Source organism: Drosophila gunungcola, assembly GCF_025200985.1.
Source record: "Drosophila gunungcola strain Sukarami chromosome 3L unlocalized genomic scaffold, Dgunungcola_SK_2 000003F, whole genome shotgun sequence".
In the NCBI taxonomy this organism is placed as follows: Eukaryota; Metazoa; Arthropoda; class Insecta; order Diptera; family Drosophilidae; genus Drosophila; species Drosophila gunungcola.
In genome coordinates this window covers 6,926,626-6,954,384 of record NW_026453179.1, presented here as the reverse complement: position 1 = coordinate 6,954,384, position 27,759 = coordinate 6,926,626, and the positions used below count along the sequence as shown (strand labels likewise).

The following is a 27,759-nucleotide window of genomic DNA, read 5'->3' as shown; positions in this document are numbered from 1 at the left end:
CGGCACTCTCTCGAATTTTCTTCGCCCTTTGCTGATGCAATTTTCCGCTTTGCCTGAAATCGGCCAATGGCATTTAAACAGGGGTGGTTGTTTGGCATTTAGAGAACATGGTAGAAGTTTCGGGTACTCTGGGTATTCAGTATTTACATTTTTTTTTAACGCTTAACGAAGTTCTCTCCCGTTGGCGCCTTGGGGAAGGTCAGTTTTTATGACGGGAGAAAGAAAGAGATGGAGAGAGCTCCAAAAGAGAGCAATTTTCGGAGAGTGTCTAGCTTTCTAGTGCTGGTGTATTTGTACGTTTATATGTGTTATTAAAGCATGGCCATGGGTGTAGTCAAAAAGGTTATACCTAGATTGGAAAGGTTTTGCAGAGTTTAAGACTCACTAGCACAAAGCTGAAAATTTAGTATTTTATTTGGAATGTTTAAAAAGTAGCTTATTGAAATAAATAATCCCTAATTATTTGTAAGAGTGTTAGGCTATTAGAAATCATATATATTTTGATTATAATAAACAAAGAATAAATAAAAATTATCTTAGAAAGCTGGCAAATGTGTCTTTATAAAATTTGGATGATTGAAATAAATAAATAACTTGTTAGATTTTTAGGAATTATATAATTAATTGAACACTACAAAAAACAATAAACAAGTGTTTAAAAATCCTCGAATCTTTAAATATCCATTCAAAATTTTTTTAATAAATCTTTAAGTAAATTCTACTTAAATAAAAATGATCTTAGAAAGTTGGCTAATGTGTCTTTATTCCCAAACCTATTTCTCATGTGCTATTTCGTTTACGCAATAATTTAAAATCCAAAATGTAATAAAAACGGACGAGTTCAAAGTCCTTCCTTCTGGGCCCACTCATTCCAGGATCCTTTGTAGATTACCACGCTGAAAATAATTCGATAGTTAAACCATTTAGAACACTTCAACTGTAATGTGTTGTGAAAACTCACTTGCAATATCCCTGGCCCTTGGCAATTTTCTCAGCTTCCAAAACACGATTCCCGACCGGCAGGAGAATATGATCTTAGATTCCTTTTCCGGCTTGGATCGGCCGTATTTGTTCTTGAATGCAGCACCATCCAGATTTAGGGCTTTGTCTAGCTCATCCACTAAAAAAGACATGAATTGTTTATAATTTTCTAAAAATAAGATGAAAGTGATGGATTACAGGGTATATTGATACTGGCTGGAATGCAACCCGTCTGCTGGAGCTCCTCCTTGCGTCGAACGTCGATCAGATAGATTTCGGGATGGTTGGGCACATCCTTAACCTGCTCGTAGGTGGCCATAGTGGTTATGGGACGCAGCACGAATTTCATCCGGTTCGCCAGCTGAATAACAACTGACTTGCCAGCCGGCCCCAGAAGATCCATTTATGGGGCGCGAGATTCGCGATTCGGGTGTATTTGCCCACGCCGGCTTATCGCTGTCTGATTATTGTGGTGTCGCCTTGTTTATTTAGTTAGTTTTCTTGACGTCGCCACTGGAGGTGCCGCTAATTCTCCGCTGGATGCGGCGCCGGTCGGGTCTCTCGATCCGATTTCACTTTGAATTTCAAATTCAAATCGGTTGGGATAGTCCCCCAGACGGAGCTTGCTATCTGGAATTGCTCTACAGCAAACTAAATTTTGTGAAAATTGCAAGAGTAAATACTTTTTTCTTTTGTCAAACAAAAATTAAATTTCTTATGTCATTAAAATTATCCATATATTGTTATAAACATAAAATGGTTAAAAAAAATCAAAATCCCCGAATGTTTTATGATTTTTTGGTACTTTTCATATACAAAAAAAGGGAATCGTTTATTAATAATTAAGCATACCGTAAAATATTTAAAAAAGTGTATCAAACGTGGAACCAAAAAAATTTTTATTCGAGTTTAGTTAAAAAAATAATAATTTCAGCACTATTTTTATTTTATTTAATTATATTCGGGTTTAGTTTAATAAATTAATTTTTTTTTAATATTACTTATTTTACCTATGCAATATATTTATGTAACCCAAATAGCAAAGAAGCTAGGAAAAATATCAAACAACCTATACCAAAATTTATGGATAAAATAAATCAAACAATGTCTTTTGGCTTTGTCCCCAAAGGGTTTAATATACAGGCGTTCCACTGTAGGAGCGTATACGCTATGGCAGATCAAATTCGAATGCTGTCTGCGGTTTGGCCCGCGACACATCCGAAAGCTTGGCCACCAGAAGGTTCCCAGATGTCGCCCCAGAATCAAATCACCGAAACATCCAGTTGCTGCTCCAGAAAAGCTCGGCGACGGTGGAGAAAGCTCTTCCTGCTCCTATAAAAGGGTGCAGCGAACCCTTAAAACTCCACATTCGAGTCGGAAAAGTCAAGGTGAATTGTGCGCCAAATTGCAGCAGAAACAGTAGATTCTACCCCCCGCTGGCAAACTAACCCTTGGGCACTTTTTGAAAAGGAAAACAGGTCGTCGGTTCATCGAACTTCCGCCAGATACACAGAGAAGCTACAAGGAAAAATGCCAGATATTCCCTTTGTCTTAAATTTGGACTCGCCGGACTCCATATACTATGGACACGACATGTTCCCGAATCGTATGTACAGACGATTGCATTCCCGGCAGCACCATGATTTGGATTTGCACACCCTGGGCTTAATTGCCCGTATGGGTGCCCATGCTCATCACCTGGTGGCCAATAAGAGGATTGGCGACCTGGCTGCTTTGGGTGGTGCTGGTGCCCGTGATAAGAAGGGAAACTTCGAGATTCACCTAGACGTGGGTCTCTTTCAACCAGGTGAATTGACGGTCAAACTGGTGAACGATTGCATCGTGGTCGAGGGAAAGCACGAGGAGCGAGAGGACGACCATGGTCATGTCTCCCGGCACTTTGTCCGCCGTTATCCGCTGTCCAAGGAGTACGATTCGGATGCCATCGTCTCCAGTTTGTCGGAGGATGGAGTGCTCAATATAACAGTTCCCCCATTGGTTGCCAAGGAGGAGCTCAAGGAGCGGATTATACCCATCAAGCATGTGGGTCCATCGGATCTCTTCCAGAACGGAAATGGCCACAAGGAGCCAGCCGCTCCAGCTTCCGCTCCAGTTCCGGAAGCCAAGTAAAGATCCCCTAAAAATAGCAGCATTAGCAGCCAAGTGATTTCCCAAGACTCTCGTTCATCGTTGCACTAAAAAAAGTCACGTAAATTACGCACGCATCCTACTATATTTATTAATTTATTTATTAATAGCTACATTTTAAAAGTCCAATTCAATTTTTAGACTTACCAAAACCAGTACTAATAAAGGAATATGAATGTATCAGTTATTAAACGTCTTTTATTTATTTATTGGAGTATCATTGAGACATTATTTTAAATGGCATAAAGAAAATATTGTTATCCTTCAACTTCTTTTGTTCAATTATGCGGGCATTAAAAGCTGTGCATATTTAAATTAGGTCCCCAGATGTTAATCCTATTTAATAAAGCTTTGGCTTGACTTTTCCCAGGTGTAATCAGATAAACGTCTTGAATTCTAAATTAAAGCCCGCCAAAAGCTCCGATAACGATTGTTCGATAGGTTTTAGTCACAGTTCCCCAAAAACGATTATAACAGTCACAGTTAAAAAAAATTAAAAAGTCTCTAGTATAATGTGTTGTATAAAAAAACCTATGAAATAAAGTTAATATACTCAATAAAATTTATTGGGTTGCAAAACATCTAAATTTTTGACTGATCTGATTATAATCTACTTTATAAGAACCCGTGACATATCGCAAGTTGCCCATCTCCACTGGCACTGTAACCTCAAAAAATGTTTTGTTTACTTTTGCGGCGATCCGCAGTTCATAATTCCTGCAAATTAATTAGTAAACAGATAGCCAAGCCCGCGTTTTACACACCCCGAAATGCTCTTCACACCACAATACGTAAGTAGAGCCTATAAACCCGTAGAATCATTGTTGTTTTGATATTAAAACCTCCACTGAGATTATGAAATTCGTATGACTTTGCAGCACGGCGGCATGGCGAGTTCGAATGGCAGGATCCCAAATCCCCGGAGGAAATGTGAGTCCTTTAAAGTTATTAAGTGTACACCCAATAACCAGAGAATACTCTAAAAACCCAGCGTAAACATCACGTATGTGGACAAGGATGGAAAACGCACCAGGGTGCAGGGCAAAGTGGGCGACAATGTCTTGTACTTGGCCCATCGCCATGGCATCGAAATGGAGGGCGCCTGTGAGGCTTCGCTGGCCTGCACCACCTGCCACGTTTATGTCCACTACGATTTCCTCCAGAAGCTAAATGAGGCAGAGGAAAAGGAGGACGACCTGCTGGACATGGCGCCTTTTTTGCGCGAGAACTCCCGCCTCGGTTGCCAGATTCTACTGGACAAGAGCATGGAGGGCATGGAACTGGAGCTGCCCAAGGCCACCAGGAATTTCTACGTCGATGGGCACAAGCCCAAGCCCCACTAACACCATTGTTATCACATATTATTAGTTCTAACGACTGTTGAAATACCACTTGGTTCTTTCCCAACTTGTATATTTCTTAAGATATAAACAATGCTTCGGTTTTTTTGTTGTTCCATCGTGAATTAAACTAAGAAGAATTCGTTAAGTTGAGCCTATCAAATTACATTTTCTAACTGATGATTGGGGGTACATTTGAAGGGGAAGGACAGGGCTCGGGCGGCAGGGATGAGCTTCATAAAAAAGGTGTGATATGAAACAATCTTGTAAAACTATATTACAATTAAAGCAGAAGTACAAAAATATTAATTTGTATAGCGAAAAACTAAAAGGGCGCGGCATCCAGACTCCCTAGATCCTGAATCCTGGCCTGCCGCTTCTGCAGCTGGAAGTCGTTGCCTCTCAGTTGGACGAGGGCGTGGGGCTGCTGGAGCCGGAACGAGAACGCACACTGGCCCGATCCTCCTGCTCGCTGCGCTCCTCGTCGCGATCGCGACTCTTCTCGTCCTTGTCCAGATCGGCCGGCTCCGCCTTGCTCAGTTTCTCTGGCACCGCCGCCGCGAGGATCTCCTCTTTGGGCGACAGGTTCTCCCGCTTGATGGCTTCCTTCTCGGCCTTGGTGAGGGCAGCGCTCTTCTTGTTGCTGCTCTTCTTGAGTACCGCCAATTCCTTAAGCACACTGGCAATCTTGCGGTTCAAGTTGTCCACCTTCATGTCGTGCAGGCGCTCCACCTCCTTCAGCCGGTTGCGCATGTCATTCTCCTTCTCGAAGTTCTTGCCCTTCAGTTCGGTCAGCTGGGGAAGAGAGTATAAGTTATTGTAAACATTATTTTGTCTTTTTCTTCAAAGAAGCCTGACTTGAAATGTAGTTAAGTCAAGTAAAAACCTCTTGTATCTTTAATACGTACAAGAAGCTTTCACATTCAACTGCTCCAATAATAACGAACAATAGTAGAAAATTTGCTTAAATCTAGCAAAGTGATTACTGAAAATGGCAGATGGCATTTTTCAGATTAAAAAAAAATCCAGTTTAAGATTGTAGGAATTAAGTTCATAGGGTGAAAAACTTTCCAGAACCTTTGTCACACCCTTCCTTTGCAACACCCACCTGCTTATCCTTCTCGAGCAGCTCTTTGTCTTTTTGATTCAGGCGTTTCTCCAGGCTGGCGATGCGCTCCTTTAAGTATGTGATGGCTACCACATGATCGGACGAGTTGGTGTCCACGGTGATGGCAGCGGGAGCTGCGATGGTCCCGTTCCCCCCATTTCCGCGCGATATCTTGTCGGGTAGATCCAGTCCGGCTCCGCTGACCGGGTTCACGCCGGAGCTATTGGCACCACTGCCACTCTTGCCCAGCTCGCTGCGCGATGGCTTCTTGGCCGCGGCACTGTCTCTGTGCGAGGACGAGGTCTTCTCGTGTGGCCTTTTCTTAGACATGGGTATTCTGCCCTCCTGCTGGGCCTTGAGCAGCGCTCGCTTGTAGGCGCAGGTACACAGCCAGCAAAGGAGTTTGCCATTGACCTGCCGGCGACAAAAGGTAAATCAAAATTTTCAATTTTACGAGCGGTCACAGCAAAGGCTTAGGTAGTACAATCTTAGACTAAACACGGTCTCTTATGAACGCAAGTACATGATTCTCGGGTACAGTTCACCCATGCTCAAGTTTCTACATTCGTTTGGCTTAATTTTAGGGTTTTAACATTAGGGGCTGCTTCCGTGGCGAGCAATCCTCTCCAGTTAGCTTGTCTTTGAGCTGTGAGCTGACCTTTTTGTTCTCGTCGCGCCTGTCAAAGGCTGATCGCAGCTTGCATTCATCGCACTGCACCGGCGGTCCGTACTTTGCCTCGTAGCTGGCGCATCTATATTTCGATGCGATAGGGTTATGGTTTGTATTTGTTTGGCAGGCAGAAAAGAGAAGAAGAGAAATGTTTTGCGTTCATAAGAGACGGTTGAATTGCTTGGTGTTCCGAGGATAGAGATCGGGCCGCAGTATCTGCGGAGTCATGTACTTTGAAGGCACAATTTGGGTTTGGGGTAGCTGTTTGTTGTTTTTCCATTTGAGAGTAATCAAATAACGAAGCTCTTCCATTGTGCATTCAAGTTACACGGCCGTTGTGGTTCGGCGGAAAAGACTACCATGGGAAATGTCTATTCGATCTGCTTACGGATTATATAGAACCTGATCTGCCGATGTCGGCACAACTCACCGCATGCATTTGGAGCCCCCGAAGGCGGCCACAATCTTGCAGCACTCGCAGGCACTGGGCTTTCCGTACTTCCCCAGATAATGTTCGCACTTCTTGCAGGCACTCTGTGATTTGCTGCGGAATATATATAAATATATATATGTATATAGGGTATAAGGTTTGGCATTAGCTATAGCCTCCAGCATTATCGTACTTACGTGGCGGGTTGAAACTCCGAGCGGCAGTAAGTACATTTACCGACTGAGGTAGAACCGCGGCAGCCCTGAAAAAAATCAAGGTTATCCGTGGGTTAATTGATTGTTTTTATATGCTTTTCTCTGTTTGTTTGTTGTTTAACTCATTTTTAGACGCGACGCCTGGCTGCTTCTTCTTGCCTTTTGCATTTTCCCTGGTTTTGCGCAGCAATTTTTGTTGGCCAACGCCGCGTCATTTTTCTCGCTGACAAACAAACAAACCAACAAAAACACACACTGAACTGAATGCTGACATTGCACTTTGTTTGGCGTCGGCTTGGAATGGTGTACATTCTTTTAGTTTATTTTATTTTCTTTGGGTGAAATGCGAACCTTGCATAGTTGTTGGCCGGAGGAGAGCTCCTCGTACGGATGGCGCGAAAAACATTTGGAGCAGGCGAATAATACTTTTGCACTCATTCTGTTGGGCGTTCGGCGGCTTTGTTTTCGATTCTGGCTGTTTCTATTTTGTGCTGGATCCTAAAAAAACTTGTTGTTTCTGCTGCTTTAAATAAAATGGTTCTTTTTGCTAGAGATGGTAGGGGAGGCAATGGTCGAAGCGATAGGCATCATATCGATAACGATTGAGTAGCTTAGCAATCGTTACCTTTGCTGCACTTTCAGGGAAGTCTACCTAATTTGAAATTGTTTCCATTTTGTTGATAAGCATTCAATCATTGCTTTATTTGTAAAATTAAATAAATATGTGAGCTTAAATTAGTTGCTTTCAACTCACTTATAAACTAGCTTGTTCATAAAATCATATATATAAATGCAAATACATTAATTTATGTATGTAATTTTCTATTTATAAGTTATTTATTGTCTTAGGTACTACCGACGAAAATTTGGTAATTATTCGATAACATTTGTGGAAGCTATAGCAAATTAAACATGGAAGACCAATGTGAGCATTTTCGGGATATTTTGCTTTTTTTACTTCCGAAAAGGGAAAAAAGCGGTCGAAGCTCGCGAAAAATTGTGCGAAGTGTATGGTAAAGATGCCAAAAGTGATCGCCAATGTCAGCGCTGGTTTTCCAAATTCAGGCTTGGAGATTTTGGAGTTAAAGACGCCCCATGTTCTGGTCGACCATCGGCCGTTTGTGACGAACAAATTCAGGCTTTCAGATGTCAGAGAAGCTCAGTGTGTCGCATACGACGGTTGAAAACCATTTGAAGAAATTCCCCATTCATAACTAATATTGCAGCCCTGCCAAGACTATCGATTACCGCCAAGCAACCCTGGAAATACAGTTCGAAGTCGAGAACGAACGCGCAAAGCAAATTTGATAAAGATGCCCCTAAAGCGCAAGCGCCAATAGCCCCGATTCAAACAACAACGATCACTTCAGGCTGTACGAGAAAATTATTTGTGCGAGGGCTCAAATCTCGGAATAAAAGACGAAAACAAAAATAAATAAAAGACAGAGAAAAATAACAGACTGGGAGAATTAAATTAAAATGCCTTCGGAGCAGCATACAAATATAAAAGTGGCGGTGCGTGTACGGCCGTATAATGTCCGGGAAATGGAGCAAAAACAGCGGAGTATCATCAAGGTGATGGATCGATCGGCAATACTTTTCGATCCTGACGAGGAGGACGACGAGTTTTTCTTCCAGGGCGCCAAACAGCCGTATCGCGACATCACCAAGCGGATGAACAAGAAGCTGACCATGGAGTTTGATAGAGTCTTCGACATAGACAATTCCAACCAGGATTTGTTCGAGGAGTGCACCGCGCCGCTGGTCGACTCAGTGCTAAATGGGTTAGTAACACTTTATACCTGTTTAAACTCACATTAATCCTTTGATAACTGTGCTTAGGTACAACTGTTCAGTGTTCGTTTATGGAGCTACAGGCGCCGGGAAAACCTTCACCATGCTGGGCAGCGAAGCTCATCCGGGTCTGACCTTCCTCACCATGCGAGATCTCTTCGACAAGATCCAGGCCCAGAGCGATGTGCGCAAGTTCGATGTGGGTGTCACGTATCTAGAGGTCTACAACGAGCATGTTATGAACCTGCTGACCAAAACGGGTCCTTTGAAACTTCGCGAGGACAGCAATGGTGTGGTAGTGAGTGGCCTTTGCCTGACACCCATCTACAGTGCCGAGGAGCTGCTAAAGATGCTGATGCTGGGCAACTCCCATCGCACCCAGCACCCAACAGATGCGAATGCAGAGAGCTCCCGGTCACATGCCATCTTCCAGGTGCACATCCGGATCACAGAGCGCAAGACGGACACAAAAAGGACGGTAAAACTTTCCATGATCGATCTGGCGGGCAGTGAAAGGGCAGCCAGCACAAAGGGCATTGGAGTGCGGTTCAAGGAGGGCGCCAGCATCAACAAAAGTCTCCTGGCGCTGGGAAACTGCATCAATAAGCTAGCCGATGGCCTGAAGCACATTCCCTACCGCGACTCGAACCTGACACGCATTCTGAAGGACTCGCTGGGCGGCAACTGCCGCACCCTGATGGTGGCCAATGTCTCGATGAGCTCGCTGACCTACGAGGACACCTACAACACCCTCAAGTATGCCAGTCGGGCCAAAAAGATACGCACCACGCTGAAGCAGAATGTCCTGAAGTCCAAGATGCCCACCGAGTTCTATGTGAAGAAGATCGACGAGGTGGTGGCCGAAAACGAGCGACTCAAGGAGCGCAACAAGGCGCTGGAGGCCAAGGCCAACCAGCTGGAGCGCGCCGGCAGCAATGGCTTCGATCCCAAGGAGCTCAAGTCGTGGTACAGCAAGATAGACGCTGTATATGCGGCCGCCAGGCAGCTGCAGGAGCACGTCCTCGGTATGCGCAGCAAGATCAAGAACATCAACTACAGGCAGACGCTGAAAAATGAACTGGAGGAGTTCAGGAAGCTGATGTGCGTGGACCAGCGAGTGTGTCAGGAGGTGAGTTAACGTCTTCACATTTAGAATTTTCGGTTTGAGCATGAAGAACAGATTTATATTGGTGATTTATTAACAATTAACAACTATTTAAACTGGTCCTTAGAGGTTTTCTTTAGTTTTCAAGTTCATAGAAAAAATATGAGATATGTTTATAATTTAAACTGTCTAGTTAATGCATGTATCACCCTGATTTGTGTTAAGAAAACTAGGACAATTTAAACATGAAAGTTAAGTTTCTAGTCAGTAAAAGCGGGATCGGTTTCTCAGAATCAAAACGAGCCAGTTTCCATAAGTATTTAGATTTATTAAGGCTTTTGGAGTAGGATCAGTCTTGGTCTTAGTTCTATTCGCCCAGCAGCTCCTTCTGCTTGCTGGCCAGCAGCTTGTCCGCCTCCGAGATGAAGCGATCCGCAATGGCGGTGACCTGAGCCTGGGCGGCAAATGCATCATCCTTGCCCAGTTCTGGCTGCTTCTTCAGCTTGCGGATGTGCTCGTTCTGGACGCCACGAATGGCATCGCGGTATTTGACAAACAGAGCCTTGGCATTCTTGGACAGATTCTCCCTGTGCTCCTTGGTGACCTTCGGGATGGGTATGAACAGAGTGGTGCCATCCTGCTGCGGATTCAGGTTCATGCCGCTCTTTTCGATGGCCTTCAGGACATCGGGAATCGTTTGCGGGAAGCCAATCATGTTAACTATAATCGTCTTGGGGTTTTTCCGTGAGATCTGTGCCAGTTCCTGCAGCTCGTGCTCCTGGCCATCGACTTTAATGCGCAGCGTGTCGATGGCGCCGCTGGTGGAACGCAGCGACAGGTGCTTCACAAAGTCGTCCTTCATCTGCATCACGGACTTCTGCATCTGGCTGTTCAGGCCATCCAGGTTGAGGATCTCGCGCAGCTGCTGCTCGTTGATTTCCACCTTGCCACCGGGTTTTCCCTTGCCGCCTTTTTCCTTCTTTTTGTCCTTGCCCTTTGCATAATCGCGCGCCACTTGCACATTTATCGCGTTTTGTGGATTATTCTGCAGGATTAGTGGTAATCTTGGCAAGCAGTTCGTCACTCGCGTCTGGCGCACCCCTAGGGTGGCTAAATGCACCGCATTTCGCAGCATTTTATTTAAATTTAAGCTATTTTGTTTGGATTAAATGCGGCAGTGATTTTCGATGGGACAGCATCAGCTGTTTTTGATACTCGTATCAATGCCTATTACGTTGTGTTGCTTACGTTACGTAAGGCTTACGTTGGCGGGCTGTTTAAAAGTCATTAAGTCATCAATAATCTAATCGAAAAGTTTATTTCAATGTTATATTAAATTTCTTTTAAATGTGTTTATTTAATTTAAAGATTTTTTTTGAAAACCAAGATTTTCTTACGGTTGTAATTTTTTGTGTTTTATTGACAGTGTATTAAAATGCCTAATTTCGAATAAAGTGTCATACCTCAATTTCTGGATTTATTTATTTTTGTGAATTGAAAATTATGTAAGTTTGAATTAAATATAACCCAACCTTTAAAGGCATTAAAACGAAAGTTTTAAGGAAAATCAATTTTTAAGAACTTATCGAACTTCAAATAAAAATGTCCGTTATAATTAAAATTGATATTTAAATGTTATATTGTTTTTATTTATTGTGTATTTATTTATTAATTTATTTTTCACTTAAGGCATTTTTAATTGGAGCATTTGTGTCTCACTTTGTATTCTACATTGCAGTGGACATTTAATATTTAATATATTTTATGCTTAATATTTTAAATATATTTTCCAGGACTATCGGCGCTTTGCGAACTACATAAGCACGCTGACCAGCCAGATGGAGAAGTACAAGGAGGAGTTACCCGCCTGGCTGAGTAAAATGGAGAGTGCCTACCAGAATCTGGAGAGTCTGAAGCGAGAGGTTAACAAGTCGAAGGCCTACCAGATCCTCATCGTATACGTAAAGTACAAGGATCTCGAACTGCAGCTGACCAAGCAGAATATCTTCAACAGCCACGTGAACGCCATTAACCAGGAACTGGTGGAGAACTTGGACCTGATGCGGAAGTCCTTCCGAGCAGCCTGTGAGGTGCTCAATCAGACCTACGACCGTTTGGAGGACGGACAAAAGCTGACGCCGGAGATTGAGGCGGTGTTCGAAAGGTTGCACCGGAAGATGCGCTTCGCCGACTCGGAGGCCAACACTAAAATGGCCGTGATGGATACGCTGGTGGTGCCGCAGGAGCTGTGCAGCGGCCAAGAGCAGGAGGAGCAATCCTGCAGCCTGACGGCCAGTGCCAAAAAGCGACAGAGGCAGGCCGCCCACAGCGACGACGATCTGCATTTGAGCATGGAGGAATTCGACAGCCAGGACACCGAATCGGACACAGAGGATCTGCACTTGACCTTTAAGAGGCCGCGCAATCTAAACGAGACGCAGGTCCTTGGCCCCCCCCAGCAGCAGTAGTGCCAGGAAACCTCTCACAGCGACGGTCACCAAGCCGAAAAACAGCCACCAGCGCCTGGTCAGCGATCTGCTATCCGAGCAGAATGTTCGCGGCGGCAACGAGAAGATCAAGAAGGGTAGGGTTTTGCTCTTTAAATGTATTAGAAAGTATTCATAAATCATTTTGGGAAAACTTTATTTTATTTTGACTAAAACTGATTTAATAAGGCTTCTTATGACTAACACAAATTCAAAAACTTGTTGTTCACTTTGCATTACCAATTCGGTAGTTTTGGTTTCAAAATATTTTGGAAACTTTTTAAAAACCATTTTTCTTTTTGAAAGGGCAAGTTTATTAAATAACAGTTTTAAAATTTCTATGCTCGTTATAATAATTTTGTCGATGGTAAACTATTTTACTTGGTAATTTGAGAACTCTACATCTTCGAGTAATATTAATTTGTTAAGTTATATTTATATATTTTTTTCATACTTTCAACTTTATAACTATGTTGTTTTATTGCAGCTCTGCTCAAGTCGAATCACTTTACCGCCCAAGGCCTTCAGAGAACGCTGGCAGCGGCTTCTTTGGCCAAGGAGAACGTCAAATACAACACCAACTATGTGCGCAAGAGTCCTCGAGCGCTGATGGCCAAAGGTGAGTTTTACAGACGTGAATGGTTCAATCGATGATGAAAATAATCTCCCTCCTCCTCTTCTCTGACAGCCCTTGCAGGCACCTCTACGCTGACGCGAAAGCCGCTCGGATCTTCGAGTAAGGAGCCGCCTCTGGTAAAATTCAATCGGGCAGCCTCGTTTCGCCTGAAGAAGTAGGAAGGGACACCCAATCGTTTAGTTAGTTGCAACTTGCGTTTGCCTTGATTTACCACTCCTTCTGGAAGGACCGAGACATATGTTCATGTCCAAGTTAACCATAGCTATAACCATATTTATAGATAGTACACTAACCCCTCCAACCTTACGCCAGTTCGCTTTCAGTTCTTAACCTTTGAATTTATTTATGTACGTTTCCTATATACTTTTTGATAAAGAAAGTTGAAAGAAAGCTTTGCGTTACGCGCTATATCTAAAAATATACAGCCGTTTCCTTGCCCTCACCCAGATTGTGCCTGTCTCGGCGGTAGAAGTTTGGATCGTCGGGCCAGAAGTGGTTATTGGCATCCGGATGCGGGGCCACCCGGCTGGAGCCGCCGCTTCGATGGGGAGCCAGTCCCAGGAGGCCCAGCAGCATATAGAGAAGGGCTCCTAGGTTAACGCCCAAGAGCAGCATTCCCGGTGCCAGCAGGGGATTCAGGATGGACAGGATGGCCGCCGAAGGCGAGGGAGCCGCCCAGGAAGCCGTAGAAACGCCATCGTAGCCGTACTCCACTCTCCGCCAGGGTTTCTTGTCGCCCGCAGGAGGTCTCTGCTGCTGGTCAAGGCTTCCTTCAGCGGGTAAATCCAGATCCTGTCGCTTGCCCTCGGCCACCGGCGTGTAGCGGGGCATAAAGGACTGCTCCACTGGTGGCTTACCCTCGCCACCCACGGATCCACTCACGCCGGCTAGACAGGCAATAAAGATAAGCGGCAGCCACATATCTTCTGTTTGCTAGTTCGGGTTTGTTTTTCTCGCCGGCCGACTGCAATCTTATATAGGCACTTGTTGATCGCCAAGGGCAACAACCGTATCATTTGGGATTTTTAAGATGTCAACAGACTGTCAGTTTTAGTTTTACAATGGTCACACACATATATATTTGTATAGTTAATAGATAGTTATAATAATGCATATAAATGTTTAACTTAAGGTATCAAAGCTTGTCCGCATCATGAGCACAATAGGCATATATTTGTTCTCAACTGTTTATCAATTGTTTATGGTACTTAACTTGTCACTCTCCCGGTTTAAGATGATAATATATCGTTATAACAATGCATACAAATGCCGATCTTAAGGTATCAAAAGGTTATTGTCCGTGAACAAGTACAATGAGCACATATATTTAAGGTAATCGTTGATCTGATTGGCTTCCCTCCAGGTTTAGTTTAGTCGCTGCGCCTTCAGCAGCACCTGAGGCTTTTCGATCTCCACTTTGGACTGCACCAACTTCAGTTCCCGCTCGGCAGCCTTCACGGGACCGTTTCCTCCATTTGGCAGGGCGGCCACCGTGCGCTTGATCACCGCCTGCAGACTGGCGATGGTTTTCTCGAAGACACTGGCCACGTCCTTGCTGACATGGCTGTGGGCCAGAAAAAGCGAGGCGAAGAGATCCCCAGTGCCGGTGAAGACCAGATCCTTGCCGCCCTGCTTCGGTATATCGATGGCCAGGCGGGGTCCATTCAGCTGGCTAAGGAAGGCCCGCAGAACGCCTGGCTGGCCCAGGTCACTGCTGGAGATGACCACCGTCTTGATGCCGCGCTTGTGGAACCAATCCATGGCCTCCCAAACGGCCGCCTCGCTGCGAACCTCCTTCTCCGTGAGCAGCTCCACCTCGTACTGGTTGGGGGTGAGGATGTCCGCCAGGGGAATGATCTCGTCCCGATACACGGGAAGCAGCTCCTTGGGCACATACAGCTCCCCGTTGTCACCCATCACAGGATCACAGACGTACACCAGATTGGGATTCGCCTGTCGCAGCCTCTTAACAATGTGGCCCACCTGTCGCAGGAACAGGGGATTTCCGATATAACCGGTCAACAGGTGCGAGTACAACGGCAGCAGCTCGTTCTCCTCCAGACCCTCGAAAATGGTAGCTGTAAGAGATTAAGGTTAGTAATGATCGTAGATTGATGTAACAGTTATGGTTTTAATAATACAGTAAAGCTAAAAAGGGTCTGATTCAGATAAAAGTATCACTATGTATTGTTTTAATACACATTTTCTTTTTTTAAATATGTATATAACACTTATAAATCTCAAGTCACCATCAGCTAACAAACTTTAAGAACTTAAGGAGAATTGAAGTTGGAAGCCTCTTTAGAGACTTCATGATAGTATTTTATTTGACTCATACATGGATAATCAAGATAAAAGTAATTTTGATAGGACATATTTTTATTTGAAGTTATGGTAAACAAATTTTGAGTTTTTTAAGGTAGTTCTCAGAAATCCCTTAAATATATTTGAACCGTTGTATGTATGTATAAATACACTGACTATATTTGACCTTACCCAATTCTTTCTCGTTGGAGACGGGACCCTTGAAGGTCTTATAGCCGGTATGATTGGAAAACTGCACCGAGTTCAGCGGGTCCACATCGAAGCCCAGCAACTAGTGATAGAAAGTAGTTAGCAGAAGTGAGTGGAATTTTCCGGTAGTTAATTCATTTGGATGGCAGACCTGCAGCGGATAGGTGGCCACTTTGTTGCCCACATAGCCGTGGACCACATGGCTCTGGATGGATAGAACCCGCTTGATGTCCCGGAGTAGCTGCCTCTGCCATTTTCTCAGTGCTTTTCCGTGGAACTTTCCGCGTCGAGTGACCGGCGATCAATGAGCGAACGGAGCTACCTCTGGTCCTACAAGTCGCGCACGCACACAGAGATAAGCGTAACCATGTTATCAGCGAGGGAGCGGGAATTCATAGCTTCTCTAGCTCTAGCTGATAACTGATAACTGGTATCCGATGAGTGGTCCAAACTCTCGGGCGGGGATTACGGGTGTAAACAGGGAGTGGATGACTTCGCGTAAACAAATTATAAGAGAGATTGGTTAACAAGTCGCCATTGGCCGGCCTTGGAATGCAATCAAATCCATTACAACACCCCCTTTTATCGCCACCCCCATGATGCAGTGTTACCAGGTAGCCAGATGGAAACCACCAAATGGGAAAAAAACATCGTACAAAACTATCGCCCTAGCCAGAAAATGTATCTGGATTGGTCACTGGTTAAAATCACTCAAAAAATAACATTAATTATTATATATATAATACTATCAGTTTAGATGGGGGTAAAAATAAATTAATTTAAAAAACCAAAAGTTACTAACATAATTCGAATTGCCTGATTTGACTTACTTTTGAATATTACAAACATTGCACTTCCAAAATAATGCCATTTCGACAAATTGACAATGTTATAGTAAAAATTCCTTTAAAAGCAAATATAGTCAAAAACAAGAAAATATAGACAGGATACACCTTGATACTACGAAAAACATTTCTGTGACACAAATTTTCAAATTCTGATTTTGTTTCTTAAGAATTTAAAATTTTACTCTTGATTTTGATATGTAAAACGAGTTTATTCCAAGATTTAAGTGCTATGTACAACACAATAGTAAAGTTTTTAAAACAGGAATGACAAAATAGACTTGAACCATTAAGGAATATTTATATTTCTTTCCGGACATAGTCAAACTAATCCGTGTAAAAAGTATTCAAGTTTTCTTTCAAATTTTCTAATCACTGATAACAATTTGGTTTTAATTTTATTTTTGGTTGTACATTTTTGGTCGCCAGCTAAAAGTTCTCGGACGAAGGTGTATATAAAGATCGGAATACGGGGGGTATATAGACAGTACAAATACGGAGTAGTATAAAGAGGGCTGGACAAAGGGCAGTTAACATAGAGGGAAATAGGTGGATATGCTTTATAAGCAATACCAGGATGTGGATCCTCCTCCTTTTAGCTCGTTTGCCACTGAAAATAGACGATTAGTTAGTATTGGGAACTGTTGATATTAAGGTCTTTTGGTGAATCACCCTTAGATTGGATTGTCCTTGACCCTGGCGGGCGGCCTCCTCTTCCCGCCGCTGCAGTTCCTCCGCTTTTTGTTGCTGGCGTCTTACGCTCTCCGGATTTTTAATGCCCCGATTTTCATTCTCCTGGCGACGCTTTTCCGCCGCATCCAACTGTTGCTGGCGGCGCTCATCCTGAAAAAATCAAAGGGGTGTTCCAAAGATTTGCTCCTTATTTCAGAGGGTTTTTTTTGAGGTATCCAAACTTACAGGCGATGGCATTAGGTTGGTTTCCTCGGCACTTTGGCCGCAGCAGGATAGACAGATACCCATATTGTTCACTTTTTTTTAGAGTAAGTAGGGCTTCTTTTAGAATTTTTCGTAGCTTGTCGGTCTCTGTTTCACCCTTTGTTTTGCTGTCACAGCTGATTGGTTAACAGCGTGCTGTTATGTTGAATTCCTGAGCTGTTGGGCGCAACACAACAGCTGTTTTGAGTGGCGAAGAAGAAGAAGCAGCCGAGAACGCTGAGATCTTTCAAAATTGGTCCAATAAATTATTATCGTAGCGTTCTTGTTGTTGGTATCGTGGGCTCGGGGCAGTGCCAAATCAACTTGGGAAATCCTATTTAATCAAATACAACTGCGGGCTTAGTGTGGTTTCTCTCTCTGTGTGTGTGTGCGGAAAAATTAGTGAAGCTTAATTGTTAAGCTACTTCTACTAAGTGACAAATTACAAATTGATTAAAAAACTTTAAAAATGTTGGATGTTCCACACGAAGCCAAGGTGAGCTTTTTAGTTTACAGTTATAAATTGGTGTAAAAAGAAAACTTCCGGTCTCTCATTCCAAGTCTCTCTTGCTGCGTTAGTGTGAGTGCAGCTTGCACATTCCAGTGTATTGTATGCAACGCATTTTGCCGGTTCCAGTCGGGCTCTGTTTATTGGCCAATTTCCTTAGTTATAGTTGCCCTCTTGACTGGTTTTTTGCTTTTTTCTTTGCTTTATGTATTGCACTTGCTCAGCGCTAACCTTCATTTGACCTCTAAGTACGGGCGTGTGTCGCCTTCATCGCGATGTGTTTGTAAGTGTGCGTGTGTTTCTTTTTGGGAAGCCAAAAATTAGCTTAGTATTTGTTGTCAGTTGGAATAATCATGGAATATATCTGCTGGGCTCTTATCACTGGAACATGCCCATAGAAATGTAGTTGTGGAATCAGTGAACGGTTTGTTTTTATTTTAGTGATAAGCACCCGCGACTCTCTGCCGCTTGTTGTTCCCACTTGTTTCTTTTGTTTAATTTTTGTTGTGCTCAACACTTACACAAACACTCTGCCGCATCAGCCGTTGTATTTTAAATACCCTATCAAAGGATGTTATTATTTTGGACATTAAAAAAATTAACAGTAACTTTGTTGCTTTTAAATTCCGCTGAACACAAACCTAGCCTTATTTTTTTCCTAAATTTATTTGAACAAATGATCTAGGAATAATAGAATTAAAATTGAAATTCCTCAACATTTTTTGAAAATAATTGTATGTGACTGGCAGGTTATAGTAGTTTTAAGCGATTCAAGAATTGCTTTTTTACTTTTATAATTATCAAACCTAGATTGATTTAGCATAACTTCGACATTTATTAAATATTCATGTAAATATTTACTAAGCAAAGGTATTTAATCTTCGGCTAGCCAAAGCTAAGAAGCTCCCTCTTTAGTTTTTTTTTGTATTTCGCTATCACTTGTTGCTGCTGGCTTCACTTCACTTGTCGCCGCGTTTTCATTGCTGTTCTGTCGCTGCCGACGCCAACGTCGGCGTCGCCGCGTGTTGGAAAAATGTTGTATTGAAATTCAAAATTCGTTTGGATCCCAGCTTTATTTTCAATTGCACACTCGACCAGCGAGCTTCGTTTTTTGTTTCGCGTCTCTCCGCTCTTAGCGTTCTTTTCTCTCGTTCTTGCCGCGAGTGCTTCGCGAAACACTTAAAAAGTTAAGATTCCGATTTTTGCTGTGAGATATATTTTTATAGTAGTGCTCCATAGTTCACAATGCCCTCCGGTATAAGACCCATCGATGTGCTGCTGGAGCGCGCCGGCGTAAGTTCTCTAAATTCTACCGAGACTACCTTCGTAATACGATATTTGGGCCAAGTTCAATGGGTTAACTTTATGCCTCTAAAAACTGCAGCAAAATCAATGTGTTTTAAATCGGAAAATTCTTTAAGAACCAGCTAATTGCTTCCTACCAATTCCACTGAACCAGGAAGTGTAATTGCAAATTTTTGGATTTCCAAAAAATATGTATGCCAAACACACCTCTGTCTGTATATAACTTCGTATCATGTAATATATTTAACGCGTAAATTCGAAATGTTATCAGTTTTTGCGACCTACAATTAAACAAAAACATATTTGTGTTTGCTCTATCTCTTTTGAGACGTGTTTCTAATGTCCGGTAATCACAAAATTTCATTTGTTTCGAAAGAACAACTGATTTCACCAAGAAAATTTTTTTTATTTGTAACAATCAGATTTCATTAATTTGAGATGTTCTGCCAATCGTTCTGCACTTCCTTACCTGGAACTGAATTCGTATCTTATCTGAGAAACCAAATAAAACACAGGCAAAAATTATTTAATTTTCTTTAATTACCGGATTCAGACAGACTCCAAAATATAAGAACAATTGCGATGGTTTTGGAATAAGTATAGAAATTTCAACTTTTTGGAAATAACTAAATGTCATCCGATCTGTATAAAATGTATTATGTGGCAAGCTATAGCGATTTGAAAAATAGTATTCTTTTATCTCTTACCATTTATTTTTGCTTCCTATTTCATACTTCAGTGGGAACACAATATACCCGTACATACTACGAGTACATGGTATAAAAATAAAATCTTTGAGATATCTCAGTTATGAATTCATAATGAATTGCATAAGCCTTTTACCAAAATACAAAACGGCGCCAAAAGAAGCATCAATGAAAAGTTAGCAAATTATCTTGAGCATGTTGACCTTGCCGAAGTTCAAACACCTGCCCTCTGACTTTGGCTTATCTCGAATGGGGCTCGAATGGCTCATCGGCGGCAAGTGCGGTTGCTTTATAAATAACCCACATGCAATCGTCTGGCATAGTCGTAGGCGCCGTGGGCGTGGCACGTGTTTTTCACTCTACCCTCTGCTCATTATACCGCCTTTTGCGTAATGATTTCGAAAAGTAAATAGCAAAAATAAAAGCGATTACGGCAATTATTTTGCATAAGCCAAATGCATTTGTCTGCCTTGATTGACAAGGCTTGAAGCCAATCCGAACGGTAGGTGGCGCTTTTCGTCACCTGTCTTGTGGAGTCTCTTTGCTTCCCAATGTTTTGGTTTGGGTTTTAGCTTTGTTTACCACTAAAATGTTGGCTTTGCCATCCGCAAATGCTTATGCCACAACCTTGTCTGAATTTCAATGTCAAAACCATACATAAATTGTAAATATTTACGCAACAATAATAGCCTTTTTTATCATTGAATATTGACCAAGTCATTATTACCAAGCCAATCATCGATAAGCAGGTACCTTACTACGAAACGTCCAAGAACAGTATTTTTTTTAGCAAGTTACCAAAGTTGATTGACCCATATTTCATCGCCCTCAGTACTTTCTTGATGGTAAAATCTAAATTGGATTATCAGGGCACGCTTTCGAGATATTAATGTGACATAGAAATTATTGGTACATGACTGTAGGAACGCCCAGATTAAGTGATTAGAACTTGAAATAGTAAAGCCGCGGTGAGGTTTTATAATGCCTCAAGATTAGTTATCAGCCAAGGGTGATAATAAAGGAGCCGGTAGTTGTCAACATTGCCATTTTGCAAATTATTACACAACTTGCCAGGGCAGTTGCATCTTTAGAGGTCGTTTCATGGTACATTAGGCTGGAATTTGATTATCGGATTGAAACTTATCTCCATAATCATCCTTGACTACATTGTAATGTCAAATTCATCATTAAACGGTTAAACAGTCGGGGATTGTTCGGTTCACTGATTGTGATTAGTGGAAAATCGTTCTGACTAATTTTAAACATTCTTAAATATACATAGGATTTCTGTATTTTATAAATATTTGTTGAATAAAAAGTAAAAATTTTTCACAATATTTATTTTCAAAGAAACTATTAAAAGCAATACTTTTGTGGATAACTTCTTTGGTATCAAATCAATTAAAGAAAAATTTAAAATAGAATACCAAATAGTAGAGGTAACGAAAAACTATTCTATTTTTTGTTATCCTCCCCCAAGATAAATTAAAACAAATTATTTATTTATTTTAAAAAAAACTTCCGGTCGTTGCGTTCTTAGGGCATTCCTCATGGTATTTAGTTTCACAGTTAGCACTATGCACCCTGAAATCCTCAAGGCTGGGCAGATACTTAAAGAAAATTCTTTTGTTTAAGTAGCTATCGAATTCCTCTTGTGGTTCGGGTTCACCAGCCAGACGTTTCTTCAGCGATTCCTGCATTCCCCAAATTATGGGTTTGCCCTTGCACATGAGAAGCTTCAAACAGCCAGCATTCTGTCCCTCCTCCGGCTTCTCCTTTGCCTCGATCATGTCCACAATGTATTCAGGCAGATCCCGATCCATGATATCCTTGATTAGTCCTTTGCTATGTCGGTCATTGCGTTGCATAAACCAATCGATTGGCGAACCCATGGACAGAGAACGCGGTCGATGGTCGCTGGGCTCGAACAGCGATGCCGAGGCATCTACCAAGGATCCACCGCCTCCTCGGGTGACCTGCATTAGGGAGCCGCCAATCTAAAGAGAGTATCATCGTTAAAGTTAAGCAATTGAATTTGGAAAGACAAAGCTTACCGCCTGGGCAATCATGATCAAGGCATTCAAAGCTAGAGCTCCAATTTTGCGGGTGTCAAATCCCACCATCCTCAGCATATTCGTGAATATTTGCCCGGAGTCGAAGGAGAGTGGAGGAGGTCTGCGGGTGCTGTTCTCCACCGGTGGCTCTTCCTGGGCACTTTCCGTTTCCAATTCCTCCGCTTGGTCCTCATCATCGTTGTTTTCCTGCGCACCCTGAAAAGTTTTCTGTACATAGCCCACGAGATTGGGTACTTTAGTCATCGAATTGCCGGCAAAGGCTTTGGCCACCAGATTGGCCACATCCTGCGGCCGTATTGATGCCAAACATTTGTCCGGCCATTTTCAGGCCATCACTGAAGTTTTCAACCACACCCGTGGAGGCCTCTTGGCCACCCAAATAGAGTAGCAAACTCAGTAGCAGCCAGCGACTTGTCATCGCAAGGCTTGGGGAAAAACTGTCGCCGACGTCGCCAGTGTCTTGTTGGTGTTTTGGAAACGCCCTCGTCTGGGTGACAGCCCAAGCTTGTAATTGGACTTACGACAGCTCAAGCAATAGCAACAATTTTGTCAGCGTTTCCTCCACTAATTTTGTCACTTGAGTGCATCTGGCAGATGCGCTTTGCTGGCCACGCTAATGGCCGATGCGGCTCTAAAGTTTCTCCAAGTGTAACTCATGGCATTTATGTGTGATGTGATGATTTTTACAGGTGCGCGGCCACCAGCGAGCACCATCGGACTCCAAGGAGTTTCACGAGGTGACCAAGCGAGATGCCCTGCGCCTGCTGGAGCACGATGTGGACCGTCTGCTGGAGACCACGGAGCTGGCCCGCCAGCCTGCTCTCAAGGCTGAGATGGGACGCTTTGCCGATCTGTTCGGACGCTTTATCCAGGAGGGTAAGTCCTATTAGAGCATAACATTCATGGCAGACACAACCTAATAAGTATTTCTCGATTGCAGAGGGTCCCGCATTGGACTGGAACAAGATCCAGAAGCTGCCCGAAAACGCCGTGATGAACTACTCGAACCTTAAGGCGCCCAAGAACGAGCAGGTATGCAGAGGGCCTGTCTTCAGACCCCAACAAAACTCCAAGTTATCCCGCCAAAGAATCACATCTCGATACCGAATCAAAAACCGAATCGAACTCATCCTGATGATATTACAACTCTCTTAATTTGTTTTACCAACTTTGCATACTTTCATGTTCTTTGATTTGAATACTGAATACTGAATATGGCTATGTCTGCCTATAAATACTATGCATAATCGTGTGTCTCGCACCTAGAATGAGGTAAAGCGTTTTCCCTTACCTAAACGTCTATGCTTCACGGCTCTCACTCTTACTCTCACTCTCAGTATATTTCTCGCTTCTGCTCTGTGTCTCTTGAGAACATGGCTCGAATCTAACCTAATTGGGCTTTGGACGCTTTGTTTAGATTTTGGACCTTGTTTTGTTATTAGTTTTGCCTTAGTTTGTAAGCACTGCGCTGTAGTATAAAACCCTAATGAAATTCGGCTATCACTGCTGCTTAATCCATTCCTCTTCTCTCTAACATACCATCCCGTTTAATGTTTAAAGGACATGTACTAATGCTTTCGATTTGAATTTAGATCCGCAACATGCTGGACAAGTTGGTGGTCATCAAGCTGAATGGCGGTCTGGGCACCTCGATGGGTTGCCATGGTCCCAAGAGTGTGATTCCCGTGCGATCGGATTTGACCTTCCTCGATCTGACCGTGCAGCAAATTGAGCACCTAAACAAGACCTACGATGCCAATGTGCCGCTGGTCCTGATGAACTCCTTCAACACCGACGAGGATACCGAGAAGATTGTGCGCAAGTACAAGGGCTTCCGGGTTCAGATTCACACCTTCAACCAGAGCTGCTTCCCGCGCATCAGTCGCGAGCACTACCTGCCGGTGGCCAAGGACTTTGAGATCGAAAAGGATATGGAGGCGTGAGTTCTTACTAACTTTGGAATGATTAATGTCTTAAATTTATGATATAAATTCCTGCTCTTAGTTGGTATCCACCTGGTCACGGTGACTTCTACGACACCTTCCGCAACTCTGGTCTGCTGAAGAAGTTCATCGAGGAGGGCCGCGAGTACTGCTTCTTGTCCAACATCGATAACCTGGGCGCCACCGTCGACCTGAGCATCCTCAACAAACTGGTCGGCGAGGAGCGGGCCACTACTCCAGTGGAGTTTGTCATGGAGGTCACCGACAAGACCCGTGCTGACGTTAAGGTGAGATATGATTAAATTAGATGAAGTAATAGCGTTAACGGAGAAGAACATACAAAATAATTTCCTTTTTTTCTCCAGAAATTGATTCTTATACAAATTTAGTTGTCTCTATATAAATATATATATTTCTTTTTATCTGAAGCTGAAAATCTAGAACTAATTAAAGCTGGAAGAATTAAGTTGGAGAATTTTGTGTCTCATTACATTCCAAACTCACCTTAGATTTGAGTTCAAGTTTTGATTGTAAAATGTAATGTGAGATAAATTTCTCAACAATTATTTTTAAGAAATTGCGTAGTAGCACCAAAAGTCATTCGTATTGTGAAAACAGGAACAGGTACCCAAATCGAGTGAAAAATTTCAAAGTGAAAACCAAAAGAAATATTTTAATTACCAAAATATTGTTAGCTGTTAAATAAATTGTACATATTCTCTAAACAACATTAGAAAGCACTATGTTTATTGTAAAAATTTATGTTTATCTCTATCCAGGGTGGTACTCTCATCCAAATGGAGAACAAGCTGCGCTTGCTGGAAATCGCCCAGGTGCCCCCAGAGCATGTGGATGACTTCAAGTCCGTGAAGACCTTCAAGTTCTTCAACACCAACAACATTTGGGCCAACCTGGCAGGTGAGTAATGTAATTCATGCTAAGGAAAAGCCTAAAATTCCGCATTCCTTTTGCCTCCCTTAGCAATTGATCGCGTTTTGCGTGAGCGCACCCTGAACATGGAGATCATTGTGAACAACAAGACGCTCGAGAATGGAACTCGTGTCATTCAGTTGGAGACTGCTGTGGGTGCGGCCATGAAGTGCTTCGACGGCGCCATCGGCTGCAATGTGCCCCGCTCGCGTTTCTTGCCCGTTAAGAAATCGTCTGATCTGCTGCTGGTCATGTCCAATCTGTACACCCTGAAGAACGGCAGCCTGGTGATGTCGCCGCAGCGCATGTTCCCCACCACGCCGCTCGTCAAGCTGGGCGAGAACCACTTCTCCAAGGTGAAGGAGTTCCTGGGTCGCTTCGCCAACATCCCGGACATCATTGAGCTGGATCACTTGACCGTGAGCGGAGATGTGACCTTCGGTCGTGGTGTTTCCCTGCGCGTATGTGTCAAATGCCTTGTATTTGATGTCTTCTATTTTAATTTACTTTATTAACTCGACTCCGCAGGGCACTGTGATCATCATTGCCAACCATGGCGACCGTATCGATATCCCGGCCGGTGCCATTCTGGAGAACAAGATCGTGTCCGGCAACATGCGCATCTTGGACCACTAAACCAAATCCTCTGCAATTGGATGATCGTCTCACTAACTGTAGCCTAATTTTCTAAGTTTTATGTAGTAGCCATGTTCGCGTTCCCAATTTCCAATTACGAATTTCATTTAGCCAATTGTTGTAAGCACAAAGTGTGTCATCTGTATATATCGTTAAGTAGAAGCCAGTCAGGGTTTTTTAAATCAAAAACGAATCGCAATATGTTTTCAAAAATGTTAGTCGTAGTCGTTCAAATGAGATATAAAAGATAGCAGCTGTTGAAACTCAATAAAGGCATGTTTATTTCTAATGCTGGATAAATTGTGACGTATTCGATATGAGATATGTTCGAAGTCCTTAATTGTTCTTAAACTAGTATCACTTTGAAAGATGGCACAGGGATGGCACTGGTTCAGCTTCTTCCCTCTGCTTCCGCTTTTCTAAGATTCTTCTGAGTCGTCTATTAGACTATAATCCTTACTTATGTGGCCCAGTTTAATGCCCTGTTGTATTAGTTCTAGGGCTAGCTTTTTATTGCTAGCTGAAGGGCCAACGAAGGCCACGACAAGTTCTTTGGAATCCTGATGATGATCTGCATCTTTCGGGGATTGGCAGCTGTGATCCCAGCCCCTGCCCTCGTAGATGTTGCCGTCTCCAGCCGCCACGAAATTATAGTTAATATCCTTATATCCAATGCTCTCGATGTGAAGACTTTGCAGCAAGCGTACTCGAAAAATGCACTCCGCTTGGGTGGAGCAAGGTTGAGTATTGGTGGCCACGAATCTCACGCTCTGAACGGGCAGTTGAAGTGGATTGAGTGGCACCGTGGGTGGCTGGGCTAGCCAGTAAGGTCGGGTAACGAACTTCAAGCTGGAATTGCTTAGGAGGCGCACTAAAAAGAGTATATAAAATTAAACACCTTCAAATCGTTTCTATCTTTCAGTTTCCTTACATGAAGTTACATCGGGCGCAAAGCGGGGCCAGTGCTTCATCAGCTCGAATAGTTTCTGGCCAGGACTCTCGGTGGGACTAACTTGGCGATGGGCGTAGATGTGATAGTCCGGTTGTAACCTATGCAGTCGTACACCCTCGTCCATCAGTCGCTTGGCTGCTTCAATTTGAAGAGCAGGTGGCTCCATATTCACAAAAGTTCCGATGAAGGCGATGCTGATCGATATGGCGCCATATCCCTTGACGTGCTGACCTTGGATGTGCCAGCCGCGACCCACGTAGATCTGACCATCTCCGCCCACCAGGAAGTTATACCCGATGTCGACCCAGCCCAAGGATTTCATGTGGAATGCCTGGATGACCTGCATGCGGTATATGCAAACGTCCTAAGAAAATATAAAATAATGAAAAACACATAAGTATGTAAGTCAGTGGCTATGACTTGCTTTTTAGGTTGGTAAATATTTGCCAAAGCACTTTAAATATGAGAATTAGTTTAAGATAGAAGGGAGAAAAGGGGAAAAACTCTGTCGGCTCATGGCATACAAAATTAACCAAACTGGGTTTTTTTAAGCTTAAATAATTTAGCTTTTTTAATTGGGGTTTCCCAGTGGAATATTGACTAAATACTTATACAGATGAGAACATTTTTAAAGAAACTTTTCAATTTAAAGAAATTATCAGTTAAAGAGTATGTATTTAAAAATGATCTTGTTAAATAGGGAATTATGGTAGTGAGCCAAGGATAATAACAAGTTTCAATCAGTTAAAATTAAAATTAATATTAAACCAGACTTCCAGACTCACCTCCCGTTCGCATCCTTCGGTTGCCGTGTGGTGGATAATCACATTGGATACGGGCAGCTTTAGGTGCGGGTATTTTCCGCTCGGTGGTTCCCCCTGCCATTCGCTGCGGTCTAATATGTGCAAACCTTTGTTCGAAGAACTCGTGGATTGGGCTAAGCCAGGTTAACAATTGAATTGGGAATTAAGTTTCCATCCATTTCCGATCAACTAAGACAACTCACTCATCATCCACAGGGAATATCCGGCTACCAGTGCCACCAAAATCAGGAGAATTGCACAGAGATAGAGAAGCTCGCGGGGGAATCTTTTCACGTTAATTCTCGGCTCTTCTGGGAGATCATTTACCACGGTTTTCTGCATCTTGAACTGTATTGATTGAACCCTGCTACCAACGAACCTCTCCAGACGAAAATCCGATGCCAACTGATTTGAGCCGGACCCATTAAAAAGCTGGCCTAATTGTTGCTTATTTCTGTTGGCGTCTGAAAAAAATCCCCCGACACTCAAAACTGCGCAGTGGCAGCGCAGTTCGTAAGCTCTCCGATAAGACATATTCATGCCTATAAATAAGTTTATATTTTTGAGCTTTAAAAGCTTTATACAGGGTGCCTATTTTGCCAGCAGGGTGGGTGATCTCTAAACGCGCCCAATTGAGATTAAAAGAGATTCTTAGATCTTTTGCCAAGGGGGCGTATACTTGCTTTTAGGT

At 43.0% G+C, this 27,759-nt stretch overlaps 12 protein-coding genes across 15 annotated transcripts; 4 read left to right on the top strand and 8 right to left on the bottom strand.

Annotated features, from left to right (window-relative positions):
* Positions 1-746: 746 nt before the first annotated feature.
* LOC128258234 (rhodanese domain-containing protein CG4456) lies at positions 747-1,661 on the bottom strand. The gene is given in 4 exon segments (XM_052989744.1): positions 747-896; positions 962-1,016; positions 1,019-1,120; positions 1,180-1,661. Coding segments are annotated over 4 exon segments (417 nt in total). The 5' UTR covers positions 1,385-1,661; the 3' UTR covers positions 747-841.
* Positions 1,662-2,335: 674 nt separating this feature from the next.
* On the top strand, positions 2,336-3,312 carry LOC128258232 (heat shock protein 67B3). The gene has a single exon (XM_052989742.1). It carries the CDS (start codon positions 2,512-2,514, stop codon positions 3,109-3,111), a length of 600 nt encoding a protein of 199 aa, XP_052845702.1. The 5' UTR covers positions 2,336-2,511; the 3' UTR covers positions 3,112-3,312.
* A 375-nt stretch (positions 3,313-3,687) lies between these two features.
* Positions 3,688-4,494, top strand: LOC128258577 (adrenodoxin-like protein 1, mitochondrial). The gene is made up of 3 exons (XM_052990270.1): positions 3,688-3,920; positions 4,008-4,059; positions 4,121-4,494. The coding sequence occupies exons 1-3, from the start codon at positions 3,806-3,808 to the stop codon at positions 4,470-4,472; spliced, it is 519 nt and encodes a 172-aa protein (XP_052846230.1). The 5' UTR covers positions 3,688-3,805; the 3' UTR covers positions 4,473-4,494.
* Positions 4,495-4,509: 15 nt separating this feature from the next.
* Positions 4,510-7,461, bottom strand: LOC128258576 (protein FAM76A). Of its 3 annotated transcripts, XM_052990267.1 has the most exons (6): positions 7,244-7,461; positions 6,875-6,939; positions 6,678-6,791; positions 6,236-6,329; positions 5,578-5,991; positions 4,510-5,264 (listed from the first exon to the last, which is right to left on the bottom strand). In XM_052990267.1, exons 1-6 carry the CDS (start codon positions 7,328-7,330, stop codon positions 4,872-4,874), a joined length of 1,167 nt encoding a protein of 388 aa, XP_052846227.1. In that variant the 5' UTR covers positions 7,331-7,461; the 3' UTR covers positions 4,510-4,871. The 3 variants fall into 3 exon arrangements, with proteins under 3 accessions (XP_052846227.1, XP_052846228.1, XP_052846229.1); XM_052990268.1 differs by lacking the exon at positions 6,236-6,329 and having other exon boundaries at positions 7,244-7,402; XM_052990269.1 differs by lacking the exons at positions 4,510-5,264; positions 6,236-6,329 and having other exon boundaries at positions 5,645-5,991.
* Positions 7,462-8,166: 705 nt separating this feature from the next.
* On the top strand, positions 8,167-13,356 carry LOC128258275 (kinesin-like protein KIF18A). Its single transcript, XM_052989823.1, is given in 6 exon segments — positions 8,167-8,676; positions 8,735-9,815; positions 11,585-12,243; positions 12,245-12,375; positions 12,765-12,896; positions 12,966-13,356. Coding segments are annotated over 6 exon segments (2,415 nt in total). The 5' UTR covers positions 8,167-8,371; the 3' UTR covers positions 13,073-13,356.
* LOC128258276 (ribosome-recycling factor, mitochondrial) lies at positions 10,026-10,995 on the bottom strand. The gene has a single exon (XM_052989824.1). It carries the CDS (start codon positions 10,924-10,926, stop codon positions 10,159-10,161), a length of 768 nt encoding a protein of 255 aa, XP_052845784.1. The 5' UTR covers positions 10,927-10,995; the 3' UTR covers positions 10,026-10,158.
* Positions 13,232-13,835, bottom strand: LOC128258277 (uncharacterized). Its single transcript, XM_052989825.1, has one exon. The coding sequence runs from the start codon at positions 13,833-13,835 to the stop codon at positions 13,326-13,328; it is 510 nt and encodes a 169-aa protein (XP_052845785.1). The 3' UTR covers positions 13,232-13,325.
* Positions 13,836-13,962: 127 nt separating this feature from the next.
* Positions 13,963-15,729, bottom strand: LOC128258278 (pyridoxal kinase; the record flags this gene model as incomplete). Its single annotated transcript, XM_052989827.1, has 3 exons — positions 13,963-14,992; positions 15,411-15,510; positions 15,580-15,729. Coding segments are annotated over 3 exons (963 nt in total), but the record flags the coding sequence as incomplete, so codon positions are not given.
* Positions 15,730-16,460: 731 nt separating this feature from the next.
* Positions 16,461-17,394, bottom strand: LOC128258210 (small VCP/p97-interacting protein). The gene is made up of 3 exons (XM_052989717.1): positions 17,192-17,394; positions 16,946-17,116; positions 16,461-16,883 (listed from the first exon to the last, which is right to left on the bottom strand). Exons 1-3 carry the CDS (start codon positions 17,252-17,254, stop codon positions 16,869-16,871), a joined length of 249 nt encoding a protein of 82 aa, XP_052845677.1. The 5' UTR covers positions 17,255-17,394; the 3' UTR covers positions 16,461-16,868.
* Positions 17,395-17,494: 100 nt separating this feature from the next.
* Positions 17,495-25,602, top strand: LOC128258207 (UTP--glucose-1-phosphate uridylyltransferase). 2 transcript variants are annotated; one of them, XM_052989714.1, is made up of 8 exons: positions 17,495-17,705; positions 22,494-22,680; positions 22,745-22,836; positions 23,397-23,743; positions 23,809-24,034; positions 24,527-24,665; positions 24,729-25,138; positions 25,206-25,602. In XM_052989714.1, exons 1-8 carry the CDS (start codon positions 17,679-17,681, stop codon positions 25,311-25,313), a joined length of 1,536 nt encoding a protein of 511 aa, XP_052845674.1. In that variant the 5' UTR covers positions 17,495-17,678; the 3' UTR covers positions 25,314-25,602. The 2 variants fall into 2 exon arrangements, with proteins under 2 accessions (XP_052845674.1, XP_052845673.1); XM_052989713.1 differs by lacking the exon at positions 17,495-17,705 and adding an exon at positions 18,734-19,010.
* LOC128258209 (uncharacterized) lies at positions 20,850-22,497 on the bottom strand. Its single transcript, XM_052989716.1, is given in 3 exon segments — positions 20,850-21,726; positions 21,784-22,089; positions 22,091-22,497. Coding segments are annotated over 3 exon segments (927 nt in total). The 5' UTR covers positions 22,223-22,497; the 3' UTR covers positions 20,850-21,237.
* LOC128258208 (peptidoglycan-recognition protein LF-like) lies at positions 25,569-27,615 on the bottom strand. Its single transcript, XM_052989715.1, has 4 exons — positions 27,272-27,615; positions 27,051-27,202; positions 26,245-26,629; positions 25,569-26,184 (listed from the first exon to the last, which is right to left on the bottom strand). Exons 1-4 carry the CDS (start codon positions 27,606-27,608, stop codon positions 25,733-25,735), a joined length of 1,326 nt encoding a protein of 441 aa, XP_052845675.1. The 5' UTR covers positions 27,609-27,615; the 3' UTR covers positions 25,569-25,732.
* Between the last annotated feature and the right edge of the window lie 144 nt (positions 27,616-27,759).

Coding starts and splice junctions, on each gene's coding strand:
- LOC128258232 (XM_052989742.1), top strand. CDS start 2,512: ATGCCAGATATTCCCTTTGTCTTAAATTTGGACTCGCCGGACTCCATA.
- LOC128258577 (XM_052990270.1), top strand. CDS start 3,806: ATGTTTTGTTTACTTTTGCGGCGATCCGCAGTTCATAATTCCTGCAAA. Junction 3,921..4,007: donor TGCTCTTCACACCACAATAC/GTAAGTAGAGCC, acceptor ATGACTTTGCAG/CACGGCGGCATGGCGAGTTC. Junction 4,060..4,120: donor CCCAAATCCCCGGAGGAAAT/GTGAGTCCTTTA, acceptor CTAAAAACCCAG/CGTAAACATCACGTATGTGG.
- LOC128258576 (XM_052990267.1), bottom strand. CDS start 7,330: ATGAGTGCAAAAGTATTATTCGCCTGCTCCAAATGTTTTTCGCGCCAT. Junction 6,940..7,243: donor CCGGCCAACAACTATGCAAG/GTTCGCATTTCA, acceptor GATTTTTTTCAG/GGCTGCCGCGGTTCTACCTC. Junction 5,265..5,577: donor TGCTCGAGAAGGATAAGCAG/GTGGGTGTTGCA, acceptor TCTCTTCCCCAG/CTGACCGAACTGAAGGGCAA.
- LOC128258276 (XM_052989824.1), bottom strand. CDS start 10,926: ATGCTGCGAAATGCGGTGCATTTAGCCACCCTAGGGGTGCGCCAGACG.
- LOC128258277 (XM_052989825.1), bottom strand. CDS start 13,835: ATGTGGCTGCCGCTTATCTTTATTGCCTGTCTAGCCGGCGTGAGTGGA.
- LOC128258210 (XM_052989717.1), bottom strand. CDS start 17,254: ATGGGTATCTGTCTATCCTGCTGCGGCCAAAGTGCCGAGGAAACCAAC. Junction 17,117..17,191: donor CCAACCTAATGCCATCGCCT/GTAAGTTTGGAT, acceptor TGATTTTTTCAG/GATGAGCGCCGCCAGCAACA.
- LOC128258207 (XM_052989713.1), top strand. CDS start 18,963: ATGCCCTCCGGTATAAGACCCATCGATGTGCTGCTGGAGCGCGCCGGC. Junction 24,666..24,728: donor CATTTGGGCCAACCTGGCAG/GTGAGTAATGTA, acceptor TGCCTCCCTTAG/CAATTGATCGCGTTTTGCGT. Junction 25,139..25,205: donor GTCGTGGTGTTTCCCTGCGC/GTATGTGTCAAA, acceptor TCGACTCCGCAG/GGCACTGTGATCATCATTGC.
- LOC128258208 (XM_052989715.1), bottom strand. CDS start 27,608: ATGAATATGTCTTATCGGAGAGCTTACGAACTGCGCTGCCACTGCGCA. Junction 27,203..27,271: donor ATATTCCCTGTGGATGATGA/GTGAGTTGTCTT, acceptor AACCTGGCTTAG/CCCAATCCACGAGTTCTTCG. Junction 26,185..26,244: donor TGCGCCCGATGTAACTTCAT/GTAAGGAAACTG, acceptor TACTCTTTTTAG/TGCGCCTCCTAAGCAATTCC.